This window comes from Oncorhynchus tshawytscha, unplaced genomic scaffold, assembly GCF_018296145.1.
Source record: "Oncorhynchus tshawytscha isolate Ot180627B unplaced genomic scaffold, Otsh_v2.0 Un_contig_1534_pilon_pilon, whole genome shotgun sequence".
Classification (NCBI taxonomy): Eukaryota; Metazoa; Chordata; class Actinopteri; order Salmoniformes; family Salmonidae; genus Oncorhynchus; species Oncorhynchus tshawytscha.
In genome coordinates, this window is record NW_024609417.1 from 117,646 (window position 1) to 135,000 (window position 17,355).

Here is a 17,355-nt window from a genome sequence, read left to right on the forward strand (position 1 = left end):
TGTGTTAACCAGGTCTGGTGTATCTGGTGTATTAACCAGGTCTGTGTTAACCAGGTCTGGTGTGTTAACCAGGTCTGGGTGTTAACCAGGTCTGGTGTATTAACCAGGTCTGGTGTGTTAACCAGGTCTGGGTATCTGGTGTGTTAACCAGGTCTGGTGTGTTAACCAGGTCTGGTGTATTAACCAGGTCTGGTGTGTTAACCAGGTCTGGTGTATTAACCAGGTCTGGTGTATTAACCAGGTCTGGTGTATCTGGTGTGTTAACCAGGTCTGGTGTGTTAACCAGGTCTGGTATTACCAGGTCTGGTGTGTTAACCAGGTCTGGTGTGTTAACCAGGTCTGGTGTGTTAACCAGGTCTGTGTGTTAACCAGGTCTGGTGTGTTAACCAGGTCTGGTGTGTTAACCAGGTCTGGTGTGTTAACCAGGTCTGGTGTGTTAACCAGGTCTGGTGTGTTAACCAGGTCTGGTGTATCTGGTGTATTAACCAGGTCTGGTGTGTTAACCAGGTCTGGTGTGTCTGGTGTGTTAACCAGGTCTGGTGTGTCTGGTGTGTTAACCAGGTCTGTGTGTGTTAACCAGGTCTGGTGTGTTAACCAGGTCTGGTGTATCTGGTGTTAACCAGGTCTGGTGTTAGGTCTGGTGTATTAACCAGGTCTGGTGTATTAACCAGGTCTGTGTATCTGGTGTATTAACCAGGTCTGGTGTGTTAACCAGGTCTGGTGTATTAACCAGGTCTGTGTATCTGGTGTGTTAACCAGGTCTGGTGTGTTAACCAGGTCTGGTGTGTTAACCAGGTCTGGTGTTAACCAGGTCTGTATCTGTATTAACCAGGTCTGGTGTATCTGGTGTTAACCAGGTCTGGTGTGTTAACCAGGTCTGGTGTATCTGGTGTGTTAACCAGGTCTGGTGTGTTAACCAGGTCTGTGTGTTAACCAGGTCTGGTGTGTTAACCAGGTCTGGTGTGTCTGGTGTGTTAACCAGGTCTGGTGTGTTAACCAGGTCTGGTGTGTTAACCAGGTCTGGTGTGTTAACCAGGTCTGGTGTCTGGTGTATTAACCAGGTCTGGTGTATTAACCAGGTCTGGTGTGTTAACCAGGTCTGGTGTGTTAACCAGGTCTGGTGTGTTAACCAGGTCTGGTGTATCTGGTGTATTAACCAGGTCTGTATTGTGTATCTGGTGTATTAACCAGGTCTGGTGTGTTAACCAGGTCTGGTGTATCTGGTGTGTTAACCAGGTCTGGTGTGTTAACCAGGTCTGGTGTATTAACCAGGTCTGGTGTGTTAACCAGGTCTGTGTATCTGGTGTGTTAACCAGGTCTGGTGTATCTGGTGTGTTAACCAGGTCTGGTGTGTTAACCAGGTCTGGTGTATTAACCAGGTCAGGTCTGGTGTATTAACCAGGTCTGGTGTGTTAACCAGGTCTGGTGTGTCTGGTAACCAGGTGTTAACCAGGTCTGGTGTGTTAACCAGGTCTGGTGTATTAACCAGGTCTGGTGTATTAACCAGGTCTGGTGTATCTGGTGTGTTAACCAGGTCTGTGTGTGTTAACCAGGTCTGGTGTGTTAACCAGGTCTGGTGTATCTGGTGTATTAACCAGGTCTGGGTATCTGGTGTATTAACCAGGTCTGGTGTGTTAACCAGGTCTGTGTATCTGGTGTGTTAACCAGGTCTGGTGTGTTAACCAGGTCTGGTGTATTAACCAGGTCTGTGTGTTAACCAGGTCTGGTGTGTTAACCAGGTCTGGTGTATTAACCAGGTCTGGTGTATCTGGTGTGTTAACCAGGTCTGGTGTATTAACCAGGTCTGGTGTGTTAACCAGGTCTGGTGTAACCATCTGGTGTATTAACCAGGTCTGGTGTGTTAACCAGGTCTGGTGTATTAACCAGTGTATCTGGTGTGTTAACCAGGTCTGGTGTGTTAACCAGGTCTGGTGTATCAGGTCTGTGTATCTTAACCAGGTCTGGTGTGTTAACCAGGTCTGGTGTGTCTGGTGTGTTAACCAGGTCTGGTGTGTTAACCAGGTCTGGTGTATTAACCAGGTCTGGTGTATCTGGTGTGTTAACCAGGTCTGGTGTGTTAACCAGGTCTGGTGTGTTAACCAGGTCTGTGTGTTAACCAGGTCTGGTGTGTTAACCAGGTCTGGTGTGTCTGGTGTGTTAACCAGGTCTGGTGTATTAACCAGGTCTGGTGTATCTGGTGTGTTAACCAGGTCTGGTGTGTTAACCAGGTCTGTGTCTGGTAACCAGGTCTGGTGTTAACCAGGTCTGGTGTGTTAACCAGGTCTGGTGTATCTGGTGTGTTAACCAGGTCTGGTGTGTTAACCAGGTCTGGTGTGTTAACCAGGTCTGGGTCTGGTGTGTTAACCAGGTCTGGTGTGTTAACCAGGTCTGGTGTGTATCTGGTGTGTTAACCAGGTCTGGTGTGTTAACCAGGTCTGGTGTGTTAACCAGGTCTGGTGTATCTGGTGTGTTAACCAGGTCTGGTGTGTTAACCAGGTCTGGTGTATTAACCAGGTCTGGTGTGTTAACCAGGTCTGGTGTGTCTGGTGTGTTAACCAGGTCTGGTGTGTCTGGTGTGTTAACCAGGTCTGTGTGTTAACCAGGTCTGGTGTGTTAACCAGGTCTGGTGTGTTAACCAGGTCTGGTGTGTTAACCAGGTCTGGTGTGTTAACCAGGTCTGGTGTATAACCTGGTGTGTTAACCAGGTCTGGTGTATCTGGTGTATTAACCAGGTCTGGTGTGTTAACCAGGTCTGGTGTATCTGGTGTGTTAACCAGGTCTGGTGTGTTAACCAGGTCTGGTGTATTAACCAGGTCTGGTGTGTTAACCAGGTCTAACCAGGTCTGTGTTAACCAGGTCTGGTGTATTAACCAGGTCTGGTGTATCTGGTGTGTTAACCAGGTCTGGGTCTGGTGTGTTAACCAGGTCTGGTGTGTTAACCATTAACCAGGTCTGGTGTATCTGGTAACCAGGTGTTAACCAGGTCTGGTGTGTTAACCAGGTCTGGTGTGTTAACCAGGTCTGGTGTGTTAACCAGGTCTGGTGTGTCTGGTGTATTAACCAGGTCTGGTGTATTAACCAGGTCTGGTGTATCTGGTGTGTTAACCAGGTCTGGGTGTTAACCAGGTCTGGTGTGTTAACCAGGTCTGGTGTTAACCAGGTCTGGTGTGTTAACCAGGTCTGGTGTATCTGGTGTGTTAACCAGGTCTGGTGTGTTAACCAGGTCTGGTGTGTTAACCAGGTCTGGTGTGTTAACCAGGTCTGGTGTGTTAACCAGGTCTGGTGTATCTGGTGTGTTAACCAGGTCTGGTGTATTAACCAGGTCTGGTGTAACCAGGTCTGGTGTGTTAACCAGGTCTGGTGTGTTAACCAGGTCTGGTGTGTCTGGTGTGTTAACCAGGTCTGGTGTGTAACCAGGTCTGGTTAACCAGGTCTGGTGTGTTAACCAGGTCTGGTGTGTTAACCAGGTCTGGTGTATTAACCAGGTCTGGTGTTAACCAGGTCTGGTGTATCTGGTGTGTTAACCAGGTCTGGTGTGTTAACCCAGGTCTGGTGTGTTAACCAGGTCTGGTGTGTTAACCAGGTCTGGTGTGTTAACCAGGTCTGGTGTGTTAACCAGGTCTGGTGTGTTAACCAGGTCTGGTGTGTTAACCAGGTCTGGTGTATCTGGTGTATTAACCAGGTCTGGTTAACCAGGTCTGGTGTTAACCAGGTCTGGTGTATCTGGTGTGTTAACCAGGTCTGGTGTGTTAACCAGGTCTGGTGTAACCAGGTCTGGTGTGTTAACCAGGTCTGGTGTGTTAACCAGGTCTGGTGTATCAGGTGGTGTGTTAACCAGGTCTGGTGTGTTAACCAGGTCTGGTGTGTTAACCAGGTCTGGTGTATTAACCAGGTCTGGTGTGTTAACCAGGTCTGGTGTGTTAACCAGGTCTGGTGTTAACCAGGTCTGGTGTGTTAACCAGGTCTGGTGTGTTAACCAGGTCTGGTGTGTTAACCAGGTCTGGTGTATCTGGTGTGTTAACCAGGTCTGGTGTGTTAACCAGGTCTGGTGTATTAACCAGGTCTGGTGTGTTAACCAGGTCTGGTGTGTTAACCAGGTCTGGTGTATCTGGTGTGTTAACCAGGTCTGGTGTCTGGTGTGTTAACCAGGTCTGGTGTATTAACCAGGTCTGGTGTATTAACCAGGTCTGGTGTGTTAACCAGGTCTGGTGTATTAACCAGGTCTGGTGTGTTAACCAGGTCTGTGTGTTAACCAGGTCTGGTGTGTTAACCAGGTCTGGTGTTAACCAGGTCTGGTGTGTCTGGTGTGTTAACCAGGTCTGGTGTGTTAACCAGGTCTGGTGTATTAACCAGGTCTGGTGTATTAACCAGGTCTGGGTATCTGGTGTGTTAACCAGGTCTGGTGTATCTGGTGTATTAACCAGGTCTGGTGTGTGGTGTGTTAACCAGGTCTGGTGTGTTAACCAGGTCTGGTGTATCTGGTGTGTTAACCAGGTCTGGTGTGTTAACCAGGTCTGGTGTGTTAACCAGGTCTGGGTGTTAACCAGGTCTGGTGTATTAACCAGGTCTGGTGTATTAACCAGGTCTGGTGTGTTAACCAGGTCTGGTGTGTTAACCAGGTCTGGTTAACCAGGTCTGGTGTGTTAACCAGGTCTGGTGTGTCTTAACCAGGTCTGGTGTGTTAACCAGGTCTGTGTTAACCAGGTCTGTGTATCTGGTGTATTAACCAGGTCTGGTGTATCTGGTGTATTAACCAGGTCTGGTGTGTTAACCAGGTCTGGTGTATTAACCAGGTCTGGTGTGTTAACCAGGTCTGGTGTATTAACCAGGTCTGGTGTGTTAACCAGGTCTGGTGTCTGGTGTATTAACCAGGTCTGGTGTGTTAACCAGGTCTGGTGTGTTAACCAGGTCTGGTGTATCTGGTGTATTAACCAGGTCTGGTGTATTAACCAGGTCTGGTGTATCTGGTGTGTTAACCAGTGTATTAACCAGGTCTGGTGTGTTAACCAGGTCTGGTGTAGGTCTGGTGTATTAACCAGGTCTGGTGTGTTAACCAGGTCCAGGGTGTGTTGGGTCTGGTGTGTTAACCAGGTCTGGTGTGTTAACCAGGTCTGGTGTGTTAACCAGGTCTGGTGTATTAACCAGGTCTGGTGTAACCAGGTCTGGTGTGTTAACCAGGTCTGGTGTATTAACCAGGTCTGGTGTGTTAACCAGGTCTGGTGTATTAACCAGGTCTCTGGTGTGTTAACCAGGTCTGGTGTGTTAACCAGGTCTGGTGTGTTAACCAGGTCTGGTGTGTTAACCAGGTCTGGTGTTAACCAGGTCTGGTGTGTCTGGTGTGTTAACCAGGTGTCTGGTGTGTTAACCAGGTCTGGTGTAACCAGGTCTGGTGTGTTAACCAGGTCTGGTGTATCAGGTTGTGTTAACCAGGTCTGGTGTGTTAACCAGGTCTGGTGTGTTAACCAGGTCTGGTGTGTTAACCAGGTCTGGTGTGTTAACCAGGTCTGGTGTATTAACCAGGTCTGGTGTCTGGTGTGTTAACCAGGTCTGGTGTGTTAACCAGGTCTGGTGTGTTAACCAGGTCTGGTGTGTTAACCAGGTCTGGTGTATCTGGTGTGTTAACCAGGTCTGGTGTATTAACCAGGTCTGGTGTATTAACCAGGTCTGGTGTGTTAACCAGGTCTGGTGTGTTAACCAGGTCTGGTGTAACCAGGTCTGGTGTGTTAACCAGGTCTGTGTATCTGTGTTAACCAGGTCTGGTGTGTTAACCAGGTCTGGTGTGTTAACCAGGTCTGGTGTGTTCAGGTCTGGTGTTAACCAGGTCTGGTCTGGTGTATTAACCAGGTCTGGTGTGTTAACCAGGTCTGGTGTATCTGGTGTATTAACCAGGTCTGGTGTGTTAACCAGGTCTGGTGTATCTGGTGTATTAACCAGGTCTGGTGTAGGTCTGGTGTGTTAACCAGGTCTGGTGTGTTAACCAGGTCTGTGTGTTAACCAGGTCTGTGTGTTAACCAGGTCTGGTGTTAACCAGGTCTGGTGTATCTGGTGTGTTAACCAGGTCTGGTGTGTTAACCAGGTCTGGTGTATTAACCAGGTCTGGTGTGTCTGGTGTGTTAACCAGGTCTGGTGTGTCTGGTGTGTTAACCAGGTCTGGTGTGTCTGGTGTGTTAACCAGGTCTGGTGTGTTAACCAGGTCTGGTGTATCTGGTGTGTTAACCAGGTCTGGTGTGTTAACCAGGTCTGGTGTATCTGGTGTATTAACCAGGTCTGGTGTATCTGGTGTGTTAACCAGGTCTGGTGTGTTAACCAGGTCTGGTGTGTTAACCAGGTCTGGTGTGTTAACCAGGTCTGGTGTATCTGGTGTGTTAACCAGGTCTGGTGTGTTAACCAGGTCTGGTGTATTAACCAGGTCTGGTGTGTCTGGTGTGTTAACCAGGTCTGGTGTGTCTGGTGTGTTAACCAGGTCTGGTGTGTCTGGTGTGTTAACCAGGTCTGGTGTGTCTGGTGTGTTAACCAGGTCTGGTGTGTCTGGTGTGTTAACCAGGTCTGGTGTGTTAACCAGGTCTGGTGTGTTAACCAGGTCTGGTGTGTTAACCAGGTCTGGTGTATCTGGTGTATTAACCAGGTCTGGTGTATCTGGTGTATTAACCAGGTCTGGTGTGTTAACCAGGTCTGGTGTGTTAACCAGGTCTGGTGTGTTAACCAGGTCTGGTGTGTCTGGTGTATTAACCAGGTCTGGTGTATCTGGTGTATTAACCAGGTCTGGTGTATCTGGTGTATTAACCAGGTCTGGTGTGTTAACCAGGTCTGGTGTGTTAACCAGGTCTGGTGTGTTAACCAGGTCTGGTGTGTCTGGTGTGTTAACCAGGTCTGGTGTATCTGGTGTGTTAACCAGGTCTGGTGTATTAACCAGGTCTGGTGTATCTGGTGTGTTAACCAGGTCTGGTGTATCTGGTGTATTAACCAGGTCTGGTGTATTAACCAGGTCTGGTGTGTCTGGTGTATTAACCAGGTCTGGTGTATCTGGTGTATTAACCAGGTCTGGTGTATCTGGTGTATTAACCAGGTCTGGTGTATCTGGTGTATTAACCAGGTCTGGTGTATCTGGTGTATTAACCAGGTCTGGTGTGTTAACCAGGTCTGGTGTATCTGGTGTATTAACCAGGTCTGGTGTGTTAACCAGGTCTGGTGTGTTAACCAGGTCTGGTGTATCTGGTGTATTAACCAGGTCTGTGTATTAACCAGGTCTGGTGTATTAACCAGGTCTGGTATATCTGGTGTATTAACCAGGTCTGGTGTTAACCAGGTCTGGTGTATTAACCAGGTCTGGTGTGTTAACCAGGTCTGGTGTGTTAACCAGGTCTGGTGTATCTGGTGTATTAACCAGGTCTGGTGTATCTGGTGTATTAACCAGGTCTGGTGTGTTAACCAGGTCTGGTGTATCAACCAGGTCTGGTGTATTAACCAGGTCTGGTGTATTAACCAGGTCTGGTGTAGTAACCAGGTCTGGTGTATCTGGTGTGTTAACCAGGTCTGGTGTATCTGGTGTGTTAACCAGGTCTGGTGTATTAACCAGGTCTGGTGTATTAACCAGGTCTGGTATATCTGGTGTATTAACCAGGTCTGGTATATCTGGTGTATTAACCAGGTCTGGTGTGTTAACCAGGTCTGGTGTATTAACCAGGTCTGGTGTATTAATTAACCAGGTCTGGTGTATTAACCAGGTCTGGTATATCTGGTGTATTAACCAGGTCTGGTGTATTAACCAGGTCTGGTGTATTAACCAGGTCTGGTATGTTAACCAGGTCTGGTATATCTGGTGTATTAACCAGGTCTGGTATGTTAACCAGGTCTGGTGTATCTGTTGTATTAACCAGGTCTGGTGTGTTAACCAGGTCTGGTGTGTTAACCAGGTCTGGTATATCTGGTGTATTAACCAGGTCTGGTGTATTAATCAGGTCTGGTGTGTGTCTCTGATCTCACCCCTTGTGGATGATGTCAAACTTGATGCCTTTGGCCTGGACGACCCTCTTGAAGCCTCTGTGTTGACGGTTGATGTTCAGGTTAAACTTCTCTTTAAACTCTGGACTGTTGCTGTTCTTCACTGTACTGGTCTTATCCCTCTGGGCCTCCTCCTGCACTCACATACACACACGCACGCACGCATAAACCAAAGACAGAGAGAGAATATTTTAGTGGATCTAAGTGGAAATGTGTGCATGCAAAATGGTTGTGTGTGTTTGTGTATGTGTGAGTGTGTGTGTGTGTGTGTGTCTTACCATACTAGGAAAAGGAAACTCAAAGCGCACACTGGTGTCCAGATCACTGGCAGAGACTCCTGAGAAGAGGGATGAGAAGAGAGAGACAGATCAGAAGAGAGAGAGATCAGAAGAAGAGAGATCAGAAGAGAGAGAGAGATCAGAAGAGAGAGAGAGATCAGAAGAAAGAGAGAGACATCAGAAGAGAGAGAGACATCAGAACAGAGAGAGACATCAGAAGAGAGAGAGACATCAGAAGAGAGAGAGACATCAGAAAGAGAGAGAGACATCAGAAGAGAGAGAGAGACATCAGAAGAGAGAGAGAGACATCAGAAAGAGAGAGAGACATCAGAAGAGAGAGAGAGACATCAGAAGAGAGAGAGAGACATCAGAAGAGAGAGAGAGACATTTGGAGAGAAGGGGATCAGGAGAGAAGGGTCAGCAGAGAGGGTCAGCAGAGAGGGGTCAGCAGAGAGGGGTCAGCAGAGAGGGGTCAGAAGGAGGCATATAAAGTTCAAAACAACACACCTGAGGAGCAGGTAGATTGATGCCCTTCACGATGTACAGCGTCATCTCATTGGCTGTCAGGTCAGGATACATTCTACAACAGACAGAAGACAGATCACTTTCCTCCTGCTTTGTATATATGTGTGTGTCAGAGATGTATTTTCATATGAATGTTAATTGTATAATATCATTCTGACTTGACAGTGGTGAAGGTCAACAGTGTGGTATTAATATGGTAGTAACAGTATAGTACTAGACAGTGTTGAAGGTCCTCAGTGTGGTATTAATATGGTAGTAACAGTATAGTACTAGACAGTGTTGAAGATCCTCAGTGTGGTATTAATATGGTAGTAACAGTATAGTACTAGACAGTGTTGAAGGTCCTCAGTGTGGTATTAATATGGTAGTAACAGTATAGTACTAGACAGTGTTGAAGGTCCTCAGTGTGGTATTAATATGGTAGTAACAGTATAGTACTAGACAGTGTTGAAGGTCCTCAGTGTGGTATTAATATGGTAGTAACAGTATAGTACTAGACAGTGTTGAAGGTCCTCAGTGTGATATTAATATGGTAGTAACAGTATAGTACTTGACAGTGTTGAAGGTTCCTCTCCTCAGTGTGGTATTAATATGGTAGTAACAGTATAGTACTAGACAGTGTTGAAGGTCCTCAGTGTGATATTAATATGGTAGTAACAGTATAGTACTAGACAGTGTTGAAGGTCCTCAGTGTGATATTAATATGGTAGTAACAGTATAGTACTAGACAGTGTTGAAGGTCCTCAGTGTGGTATTAATATGGTAGTAACAGTATAGTACTAGACAGTGTTGAAGGTTCCTCTCCTCAGTGTGGTATTAATATGGTAGTAACAGTATAGTACTAGACAATGTTGAAGGTCCTCAGTGTGGTATTAATATGGTAGTAACAGTATAGTACTAGACAGTGTTGAAGGTCCTCAGTGTGGTATTAATATGGTAGTAACAGTATAGTACTAGACAGTGTTGAAGGTCCTCTCCTCAGTGTGATATTAATATGGCAGTAACAGTATAGTACTAGACAGTGTTGAAGGTCCCCAGTGTGATATTAATATGGTAGTAACAGTATAGTACTAGACAGTGTTGAAGGTCCTCAGTGTGGTATTAATATGGTAGTAACAGTATAGTACTAGACAGTGTTGAAGGTCCTCAGTGTGGTATTAATATGGTAGTAACAGTATAGTACTAGACAGTGTTGAAGGTCCTCAGTGTGGTATTAATATGGTAGTAACAGTATAGTACTAGACAGTGTTGAAGGTTCTCAGTGTGGTATTAATATGGTAGTAACAGTATAGTACTAGACAGTGTTGAAGGTCCTCAGTGTGGTATTAATATGGTAGTAACAGTATAGTACTAGACAGTGTTGAAGGTCCTCAGTGTGATATTAATATGGTAGTAACAGTATAGTACTAGACAGTGTTGAAGATCCTCTCCTCAGTGTGGTATTAATATGGTAGTAACAGTATAGTATTAGACAGTGTTGAAGGTTCTCAGTGTGGTATTAATATGGTAGTAACAGTATAGTACTAGACAGTGTTGAAGGTCCTCTCCACAGTGTGGTATTAATATGGTAGTAACAGTATAGTACTAGACAGTGTTGAAGGTTCTCAGTGTGGTATTAATATGGTAGTAAGAGTATAGTACTAGACAGTGTTGAAGGTCCTCAGTGTGGTATTAATATGGTAGTAACAGTATAGTAGACAGTGTTGAAGGTCCTCAGTGTGGTATTAATATGGTAGTAACAGTATAGTACTAGACAGTGTTGAAGGTCCTCAGTGTGGTATTAATATGGTAGTAACAGTATAGTACTAGACAGTGTTGAAGGTCCTCAGTGTGGTATTAATATGGTAGTAACAGTATAGTACTTGACAGTGGTGAAGGTCCTCAGTGTGGTATTAATATGGTAGTAACAGTATAGTACTAGACAGTGTTGAAGGTCCTCAGTGTGATATTAATATGGTAGTAACAGTATAGTACTAGACAGTGTTGAAGGTCCTCAGTGTGATATTAATATGGTAGTAACAGTATAGTACTAGACAGTGTTGAAGGTCCTCAGTGTGATATTAATATGGTAGTAACAGTATAGTACTAGACAGTGTTGAAGGTCCTCAGTGTGGTATTAATATGGTAGTAACAGTATAGTACTAGACAGTGTTGAAGGTCCTCAGTGTGGTATTAATATGGTAGTAACAGTATAGTACTAGACAGTGTTGAAGGTCCTCAGTGTGATATTAATATGGTAGTAACAGTATAGTACTAGACAGTGTTGAAGGTCCTCTCCTCAGTGTGATATTAATATGGCAGTAACATTATAGTACTAGACAGTGTTGAATGTCCTCAGTGTGGTATTAATATGGTAGTAACAGTATAGTACTAGACAGTGTTGAAGGTCCTCTCCTCAGTGTGATATTAATATGGCAGTAACATTATAGTACTAGACAGTGTTGAAGGTCCTCAGTGTGGTATTAATATGGTAGTAACAGTATAGTACTGACAGTGTTGAAGGTCCTCAGTGTGATATTAATATGGTAGTAACAGTATAGTACTAGACAGTGTTGAAGGTCCTCAGTGTGGTATTAATATGGTAGTAACAGTATAGTACTAGACAGTGTTGAAGGTCCTCAGTGTGGTATTAATATGGTAGTAACAGTATAGTACTAGACAGTGTTGAAGGTCCTCAGTGTGGTATTAATATGGTAGTAACAGTATAGTACTAGACAGTGTTGAAGGTCCTCAGTGTGATATTAATATGGTAGTAACAGTATAGTACTAGACAGTGTTGAAGGTCCTCTCCTCAGTGTGATATTAATATGGCAGTAACATTATAGTACTAGACAGTGTTGAATGTCCTCAGTGTGGTATTAATATGGTAGTAACAGTATAGTACTAGACAGTGTTGAAGGTCCTCTCCTCAGTGTGATATTAATATGGCAGTAACATTATAGTACTAGACAGTGTTGAAGGTCCTCAGTGTGGTATTAATATGGTAGTAACAGTATAGTACTTGACAGTGTTGAAGGTCCTCAGTGTGATATTAATATGGTAGTAACAGTATAGTACTAGACAGTGTTGAAGGTCCTCAGTGTGGTATTAATATGGTAGTAACAGTATAGTACTAGACAGTGTTGAAGGTCCTCAGTGTGGTATTAATATGGTAGTAACAGTACAGTACTTGACAGTGTTGAAGGTCCTCTCCTCAGTGTGGTATTTGGGGACAGGTTGGCCCTTGGCGTGGGCCATCTTCAGCACCTCAATGTTCTGCATACACTCCTCTGCCAGCTTCTCAAACCTGACAACAGCAACACACACGCACATTACACACACACACACAGTGTACACACACACACAGTGTACACACACATGGTTCACACCCGCCAAATGGGGGTAGATGTTGTCGTTGGCAGGGTTGAATGTCTATATCACCAGCCACGTTGGCGGGTTGAATGTCTATATCACCAGCCACGTTGGCAGGTTGAATGTCTACTCCACCAGCCACGTTGGCAGGTTGAATGTCTAATCCACCAGCCACGTTGGCAGGGTTGAATGTCTACTCCATCAGCCACGTTGGCAGGGTTGAATGTCTACTCCACCAGCCACGTTGGCAGGTTGAATGTCTATATCACCAGCCACGTTGGCAGGTTGAATGTCTACTCCATCAGCCACGTTGGCAGGGTTGAATGTCTACTTCACCAGCCACGTTGGCAGGTTGAATGTCTATATCACCAGCCACGTTGGCAGGTTGAATGTCTACTCCATCAGCCACGTTGGCAGGTTGAATGTCTACTCCATCAGCCACGTTGGCAGGTTGAATGTCTACTCCATCAGCCACGTTGGCAGGTTGAATGTCTACTCCATCAGCCACGTTGGCAGGTTGAATGTCTACTCCATCAGCCACGTTGGCAGGTTGAATGTCTACTCCATCAGCCACTTTGGCAGGTTGAATGTCTACTCCACCAGCCACGTTGGCAGGTTGAATGTCTACTCCACCAGCCACGTTGGCAGGTTGAATGTCTACTCCTCCACCAGCCACGTTGGCAGGTTGAATGTCTACTCCACCAGCCACGTTGGCAGGTTGAATGTCTATATCACCAGCCACGTTGGCAGGTTGAATGTCTACTCCATCAGCCACGTTGGCAGGGTTGAATGTCTACTTCACCAGCCACGTTGAATGTCTACTCCATCAGCCACTTTGGCAGGTTGAATGTCTACTCCACCAGCCACGTTGGCAGGTTGAATGTCTACTCCACCAGCCACGTTGGCAGGTTGAATGTCTACTCCACCAGCCACGTTGGCAGGTTGAATGTCTACTCCACCAGCCACGTTGGCAGGTTGAATGTCTATATCACCAGCCACGTTGGCAGGTTGAATGTCTACTCCATCAGCCACGTTGGCAGGGTTGAATGTCTACTTCACCAGCCACGTTGGCAGGTTGAATGTCTACTCCACCAGCCACGTTGGCAGGTTGAATGTCTACTCCACCAGCCACGTTGGCAGGTTGAATGTCTACTCCACCAGCCACGTTGGCAGGTTGAATGTCTACTCCACCAGCCACATTGGCGGGTTGAATGTCTACTCCACCAGCCACGTTGGCAGGTTGAATGTCTACTCCACCAGCCACGTTGGCAGGTTGAATGTCTACTCCACCAGCCACGTTGGCAGGTTGAATGTCTACTCCACCAGCCACGTTGGCAGGTTGAATGTCTACTCCACCAGCCACGTTGGCAGGTTGAATGTCTACTCCACCAGCCACGTTGGCAGGTTGAATGTCTACTCCATCAGCCACGTTGGCATAGTGGTCACACAGAGCATTTGGGTACCGTTTTTTCCATCCAAAACCCACATGTAGAAGAAGTTAATTGACCACACCTACTAATTGACTACGACTCCTAATTGGCCACACCTACTAACGGCCGCGCCTTGGCCACACCTGATCCTAATTATTGTGTGTCTCTTTACAGAGTGTTTCTGAGCAGTGTGGGAGGAAGGAGGTAGATCTATACATACTGTGTGGTGTGCAGGTCCTGGTTGCTTTAATGACCTTTTAACACGGTTTGTATTTGAACCTCTTTTTAAACACATCTGCTTTGTAATAAATATGTATTGAACTGACGTTTATCAGGTAATTCTTTCAACCTCTTGATGTGCTCGGTGTACTGACGAACGCTCGTGCACACACACACTCACACTCTCACACACACACACACACACACACACCTCACTCACTCACACACACACCTCACTCACTCACACACCTCACTCACACACCTCACACACACCTCACTCACTCACACACACCTCACTCACTCACACACACACACACACACACACACACACACACACACACACTCACACACACACACACACACACACACACACGTGTTGCCACTAACCTGGAGGTCTCGGCCACACTTCCCATGTGAGTGAACTGCTGGGAGTAACCCAGACATTTCTGTAGAGAAACACATCCTGTGTTATTAATGTACTATCAACATGTTATGAATCTGTTATAACACGTTGGACTGATTATATAGATGCACACACACACAGTACCAGTCAGAAGTTTGGACACGCCTGCTCATTCCAGGGCTTTTCTTTATTTTTTAAAACTATTTTCTACATTGTAGAATAATAGTGAAGACATCAACTATGAAATACAACATATGGAATCATGTAGTAACCAAAAAATGTTAAATAAATCAAAATATATTTTATATATGATCACAGCTTGGAATGAGAAGCTGTCCAAACTTTTGACTGGTACTAATATATATATATATATATGTGTGTGTATTGTTTTATTGTTGGTGCGGTGCTATATAAATATATTGTTTTAAATATATGCTGAAGGGGTGGGCTGTTTAATAAGTTGTCATAAGAGTGTTATAACCTGGTGCTGCTGTCGGAGGAGCTCCATGTTAATGCAGTAAGAGTTGTCATAAGAGTGTTATAAGAGTGTTATAACCTGGTGCTGCTGTCGGAGGAGCTCCATGAGGCTGTTGTATTGCTCTGAGGAGCGAGGAGAGGAACGAGACCGAGCCAGAGAGTAGTCCTCCTCACTGACTGGAGCACTGGGGACCTGTGGGAGGAAACGGAAACGGGATACCTAGTCAGTTGTACAACGTCTTCCGTATTTAACCTAACCCCTCTGAGTCAGAGAGAGGAGTGGAAGGGGAGACGAGAGGGGAGGGGGAGAGGAGACAGGAGAGAGGGGAGAGGAGACAGGGGGAGAGGAGACAGGAGAGGGGGAGAGGAGACAGGAGAGAGGGGGAGAGGAGACAGGAGGGGAGAGGAGACAGGGGGAGAGGGGGAGAGGAGAGAGGAGAGAGGGGAGAGGAGACAGGGGAGAGGAGACAGGAGAGAGGGGGGAGAGGAGACAGGGGAGAGAGGGGGAGAGGAGACAGGAGGGGGAGAGGAGGAGAGAGGGAGAGAGGAGAGGGGGAGAGGAGACAGGAGAGAGGGGGAGAGGAGAGGAGGGGAGAGGGAGAGACAGGGGGAGAGGAGACAGGAGAGAGGGGGAGAGGAGACAGAGGGAGAGGAGACAGGGGAGACAGGAGACAGGGGAGAGGAGAGGAGAGAGGGGGGGAGACAGGAGACAGGGGGAGAGGAGGGGGAGGGGGAGGAGACAGGAGAGAGAGGGGAGAGGAGACAGGAGAGAGGAGGGGAGGGGGAGAGACAGGGGGAGACAGGGGAGAGGAGACAGGAGAGAGGGGGAGAGGAGACAGGAGAGAGGGAGGAGGAGACAGGGAGAGGGGAGAGACAGGAGACAGGAGAGAGGGGGAGAGGAGAGAGGAGAGAGGGGGAGACAGGAGAGAGGGGGAGAGGAGACAGGAGAGGAGAGGAGACAGGGGGAGAGGAGGGGAGGGAGGGGGAGGAGGAGGGGGAGGAGACAGGAGAGGGGGAGAGGAGAGAGGAGACAGGAGGGGGAGAGGAGACAGGGGAGAGGGAGACAGGAGGGGGGAGAGGAGACAGGGGAGGAGAGGGGGAGAGGAGACAGGAGAGACAGGGGAGAGGAGACAGGAGGGGGGAGAGGAGACAGGGGGGAGAGGAGACAGGGGAGGAGACAGGAGAGAGGAGGAGAGGAGAGGGAGAGGAGACAGGAGAGAGGGGGAGAGGAGACAGGAGAGAGGGGAGAGGAGACAGAGAGGGGGAGAGGAGAGAGGGGAGAGGAGACAGGGAGGAGGGAGAGGAGAGAGGGGAGAGGAGACAGGAGAGGGGAGGGAGAGAGGAGACAGGGGGAGAGGAGAGGGGGAGAGAGGGAGAGACAGGAGAGAGGAGGGAGAGAGGGGGAGAGGAGACAGAGAGGGGAGAGGAGACAGGAGAGAGGGGAGAGGAGACAGGGGGGAGAGGAGACAGGAGAGGGGGACAGGGGGAGGAGACAGGAGGAGGAGACAGGGGAGGGGAGAGGAGACAGAGAGGAGAGGAGACAGGAGAGAGGGGAGAGGAGACAGGAGGAGGGGAGAGGAGACAGGAGAGAGGAGAGGAGGAGGGGAGAGGAGACAGGGGGACAGGAGAGAGGGGGAGAGGAGACAGGAGAGAGGGGGAGAGGAGACAGGAGAGGGGAGGGGAGAGGAGACAGGAGAGAGGGAGAGGAGACAGGAGAGAGGGAGAGGAGACAGGAGAGAGGGGAGAGGAGACAGGAGAGAGGGGGAGAGGAGACAGGGGAGAGGAGACAGGGAGAGGGGGAGAGGAGACAGGGGGAGGAGGGGAGAGGGGGAGAGAGGGGGAGAGGGGGAGAGGAGAGAGAGGGAGAGAGGGGAGAGGAGGGGAGGAGGAGAGGAGACAGGAGAGAGGAGAGAGGAGGGGGAGGAGACAGGAGACAGGGGGGGGAGAGGGGGGAGGAGACAGGAGAGAGGGACAGGAGGAGGGGAGAGGAGACAGGAGAGGAGAGGAGACAGGGGGAGAGGGGGAGAGGAGACAGGGGAGGAGACAGGAGAGAGGAGAGAGGAGACAGGAGAGAGGGGAGAGGAGACAGGGGAGAGGGGGAGAGGAGACAGGAGAGAGGGGAGAGGAGAGGGGGAGAGGAGACAGGGGGAGAGGGGGAGAGGAGACAGGAGAGAGGGGGGAGGAGACAGGGAGAGGGGGAGACAGGGGGAGAGGAGACAGGGGGGACAGGGAGGGGGAGAGGGACAGAGAGGAGACAGGGGGAGAGAGAGGAGAAAAGGAGAGCAGGGGGGAGGAGACAGGAGAGAGGGGGGAGAGGAGACAGGGGAGGAGGGGGAGAGGAGACAGGAGAGGGGAGAGAGGAGACACAGGGAGAGAGGGGAGAGACAGGAGAGGGGGACAGGAGACAGGGAGAGGGGGAGAGGAGACAGGGAGAGGGAGACAGGGAGAGGAGAGGAGACAGGGATCTGGGGGAGGGAGACAGGAGAGAGACAGGGGGAGAGGAGACAGGGGGGGAGAGGAGACAGAGGGGAGGGAGACAGAGAGGGAGAGGAGACAGGGAGAGAGGGGAGAGGAGACAGGGGGAGAGGAGACAGGAGAGAGGGGGAGAGGAGACACAGGCAGGAGGGGGGGAGAGGGGGAGAGGTCCAGGAGAGAGGAGGGGAGAGGAGAC

General features: G+C 48.4%; 1 protein-coding gene across 1 annotated transcript in view; it reads right to left on the bottom strand.

Annotated features, from left to right (window-relative positions):
* Positions 1-17,355, bottom strand: part of cc2d1a (coiled-coil and C2 domain containing 1A) — a 40,697-nt gene that overhangs the window by 11,792 nt on the left and 11,550 nt on the right. Inside the window, exons 15-20 of the mRNA XM_042315219.1 lie at positions 14,764-14,877; positions 14,192-14,250; positions 11,974-12,090; positions 8,783-8,859; positions 8,280-8,335; positions 7,984-8,135 (exon numbers count right to left, since the gene is read on the bottom strand). Of these exons, the coding sequence (XP_042171153.1) occupies positions 7,984-8,135; positions 8,280-8,335; positions 8,783-8,859; positions 11,974-12,090; positions 14,192-14,250; positions 14,764-14,877 (575 nt within the window). The remainder of the gene's footprint in view (positions 1-7,983; positions 8,136-8,279; positions 8,336-8,782; positions 8,860-11,973; positions 12,091-14,191; positions 14,251-14,763; positions 14,878-17,355) is intronic.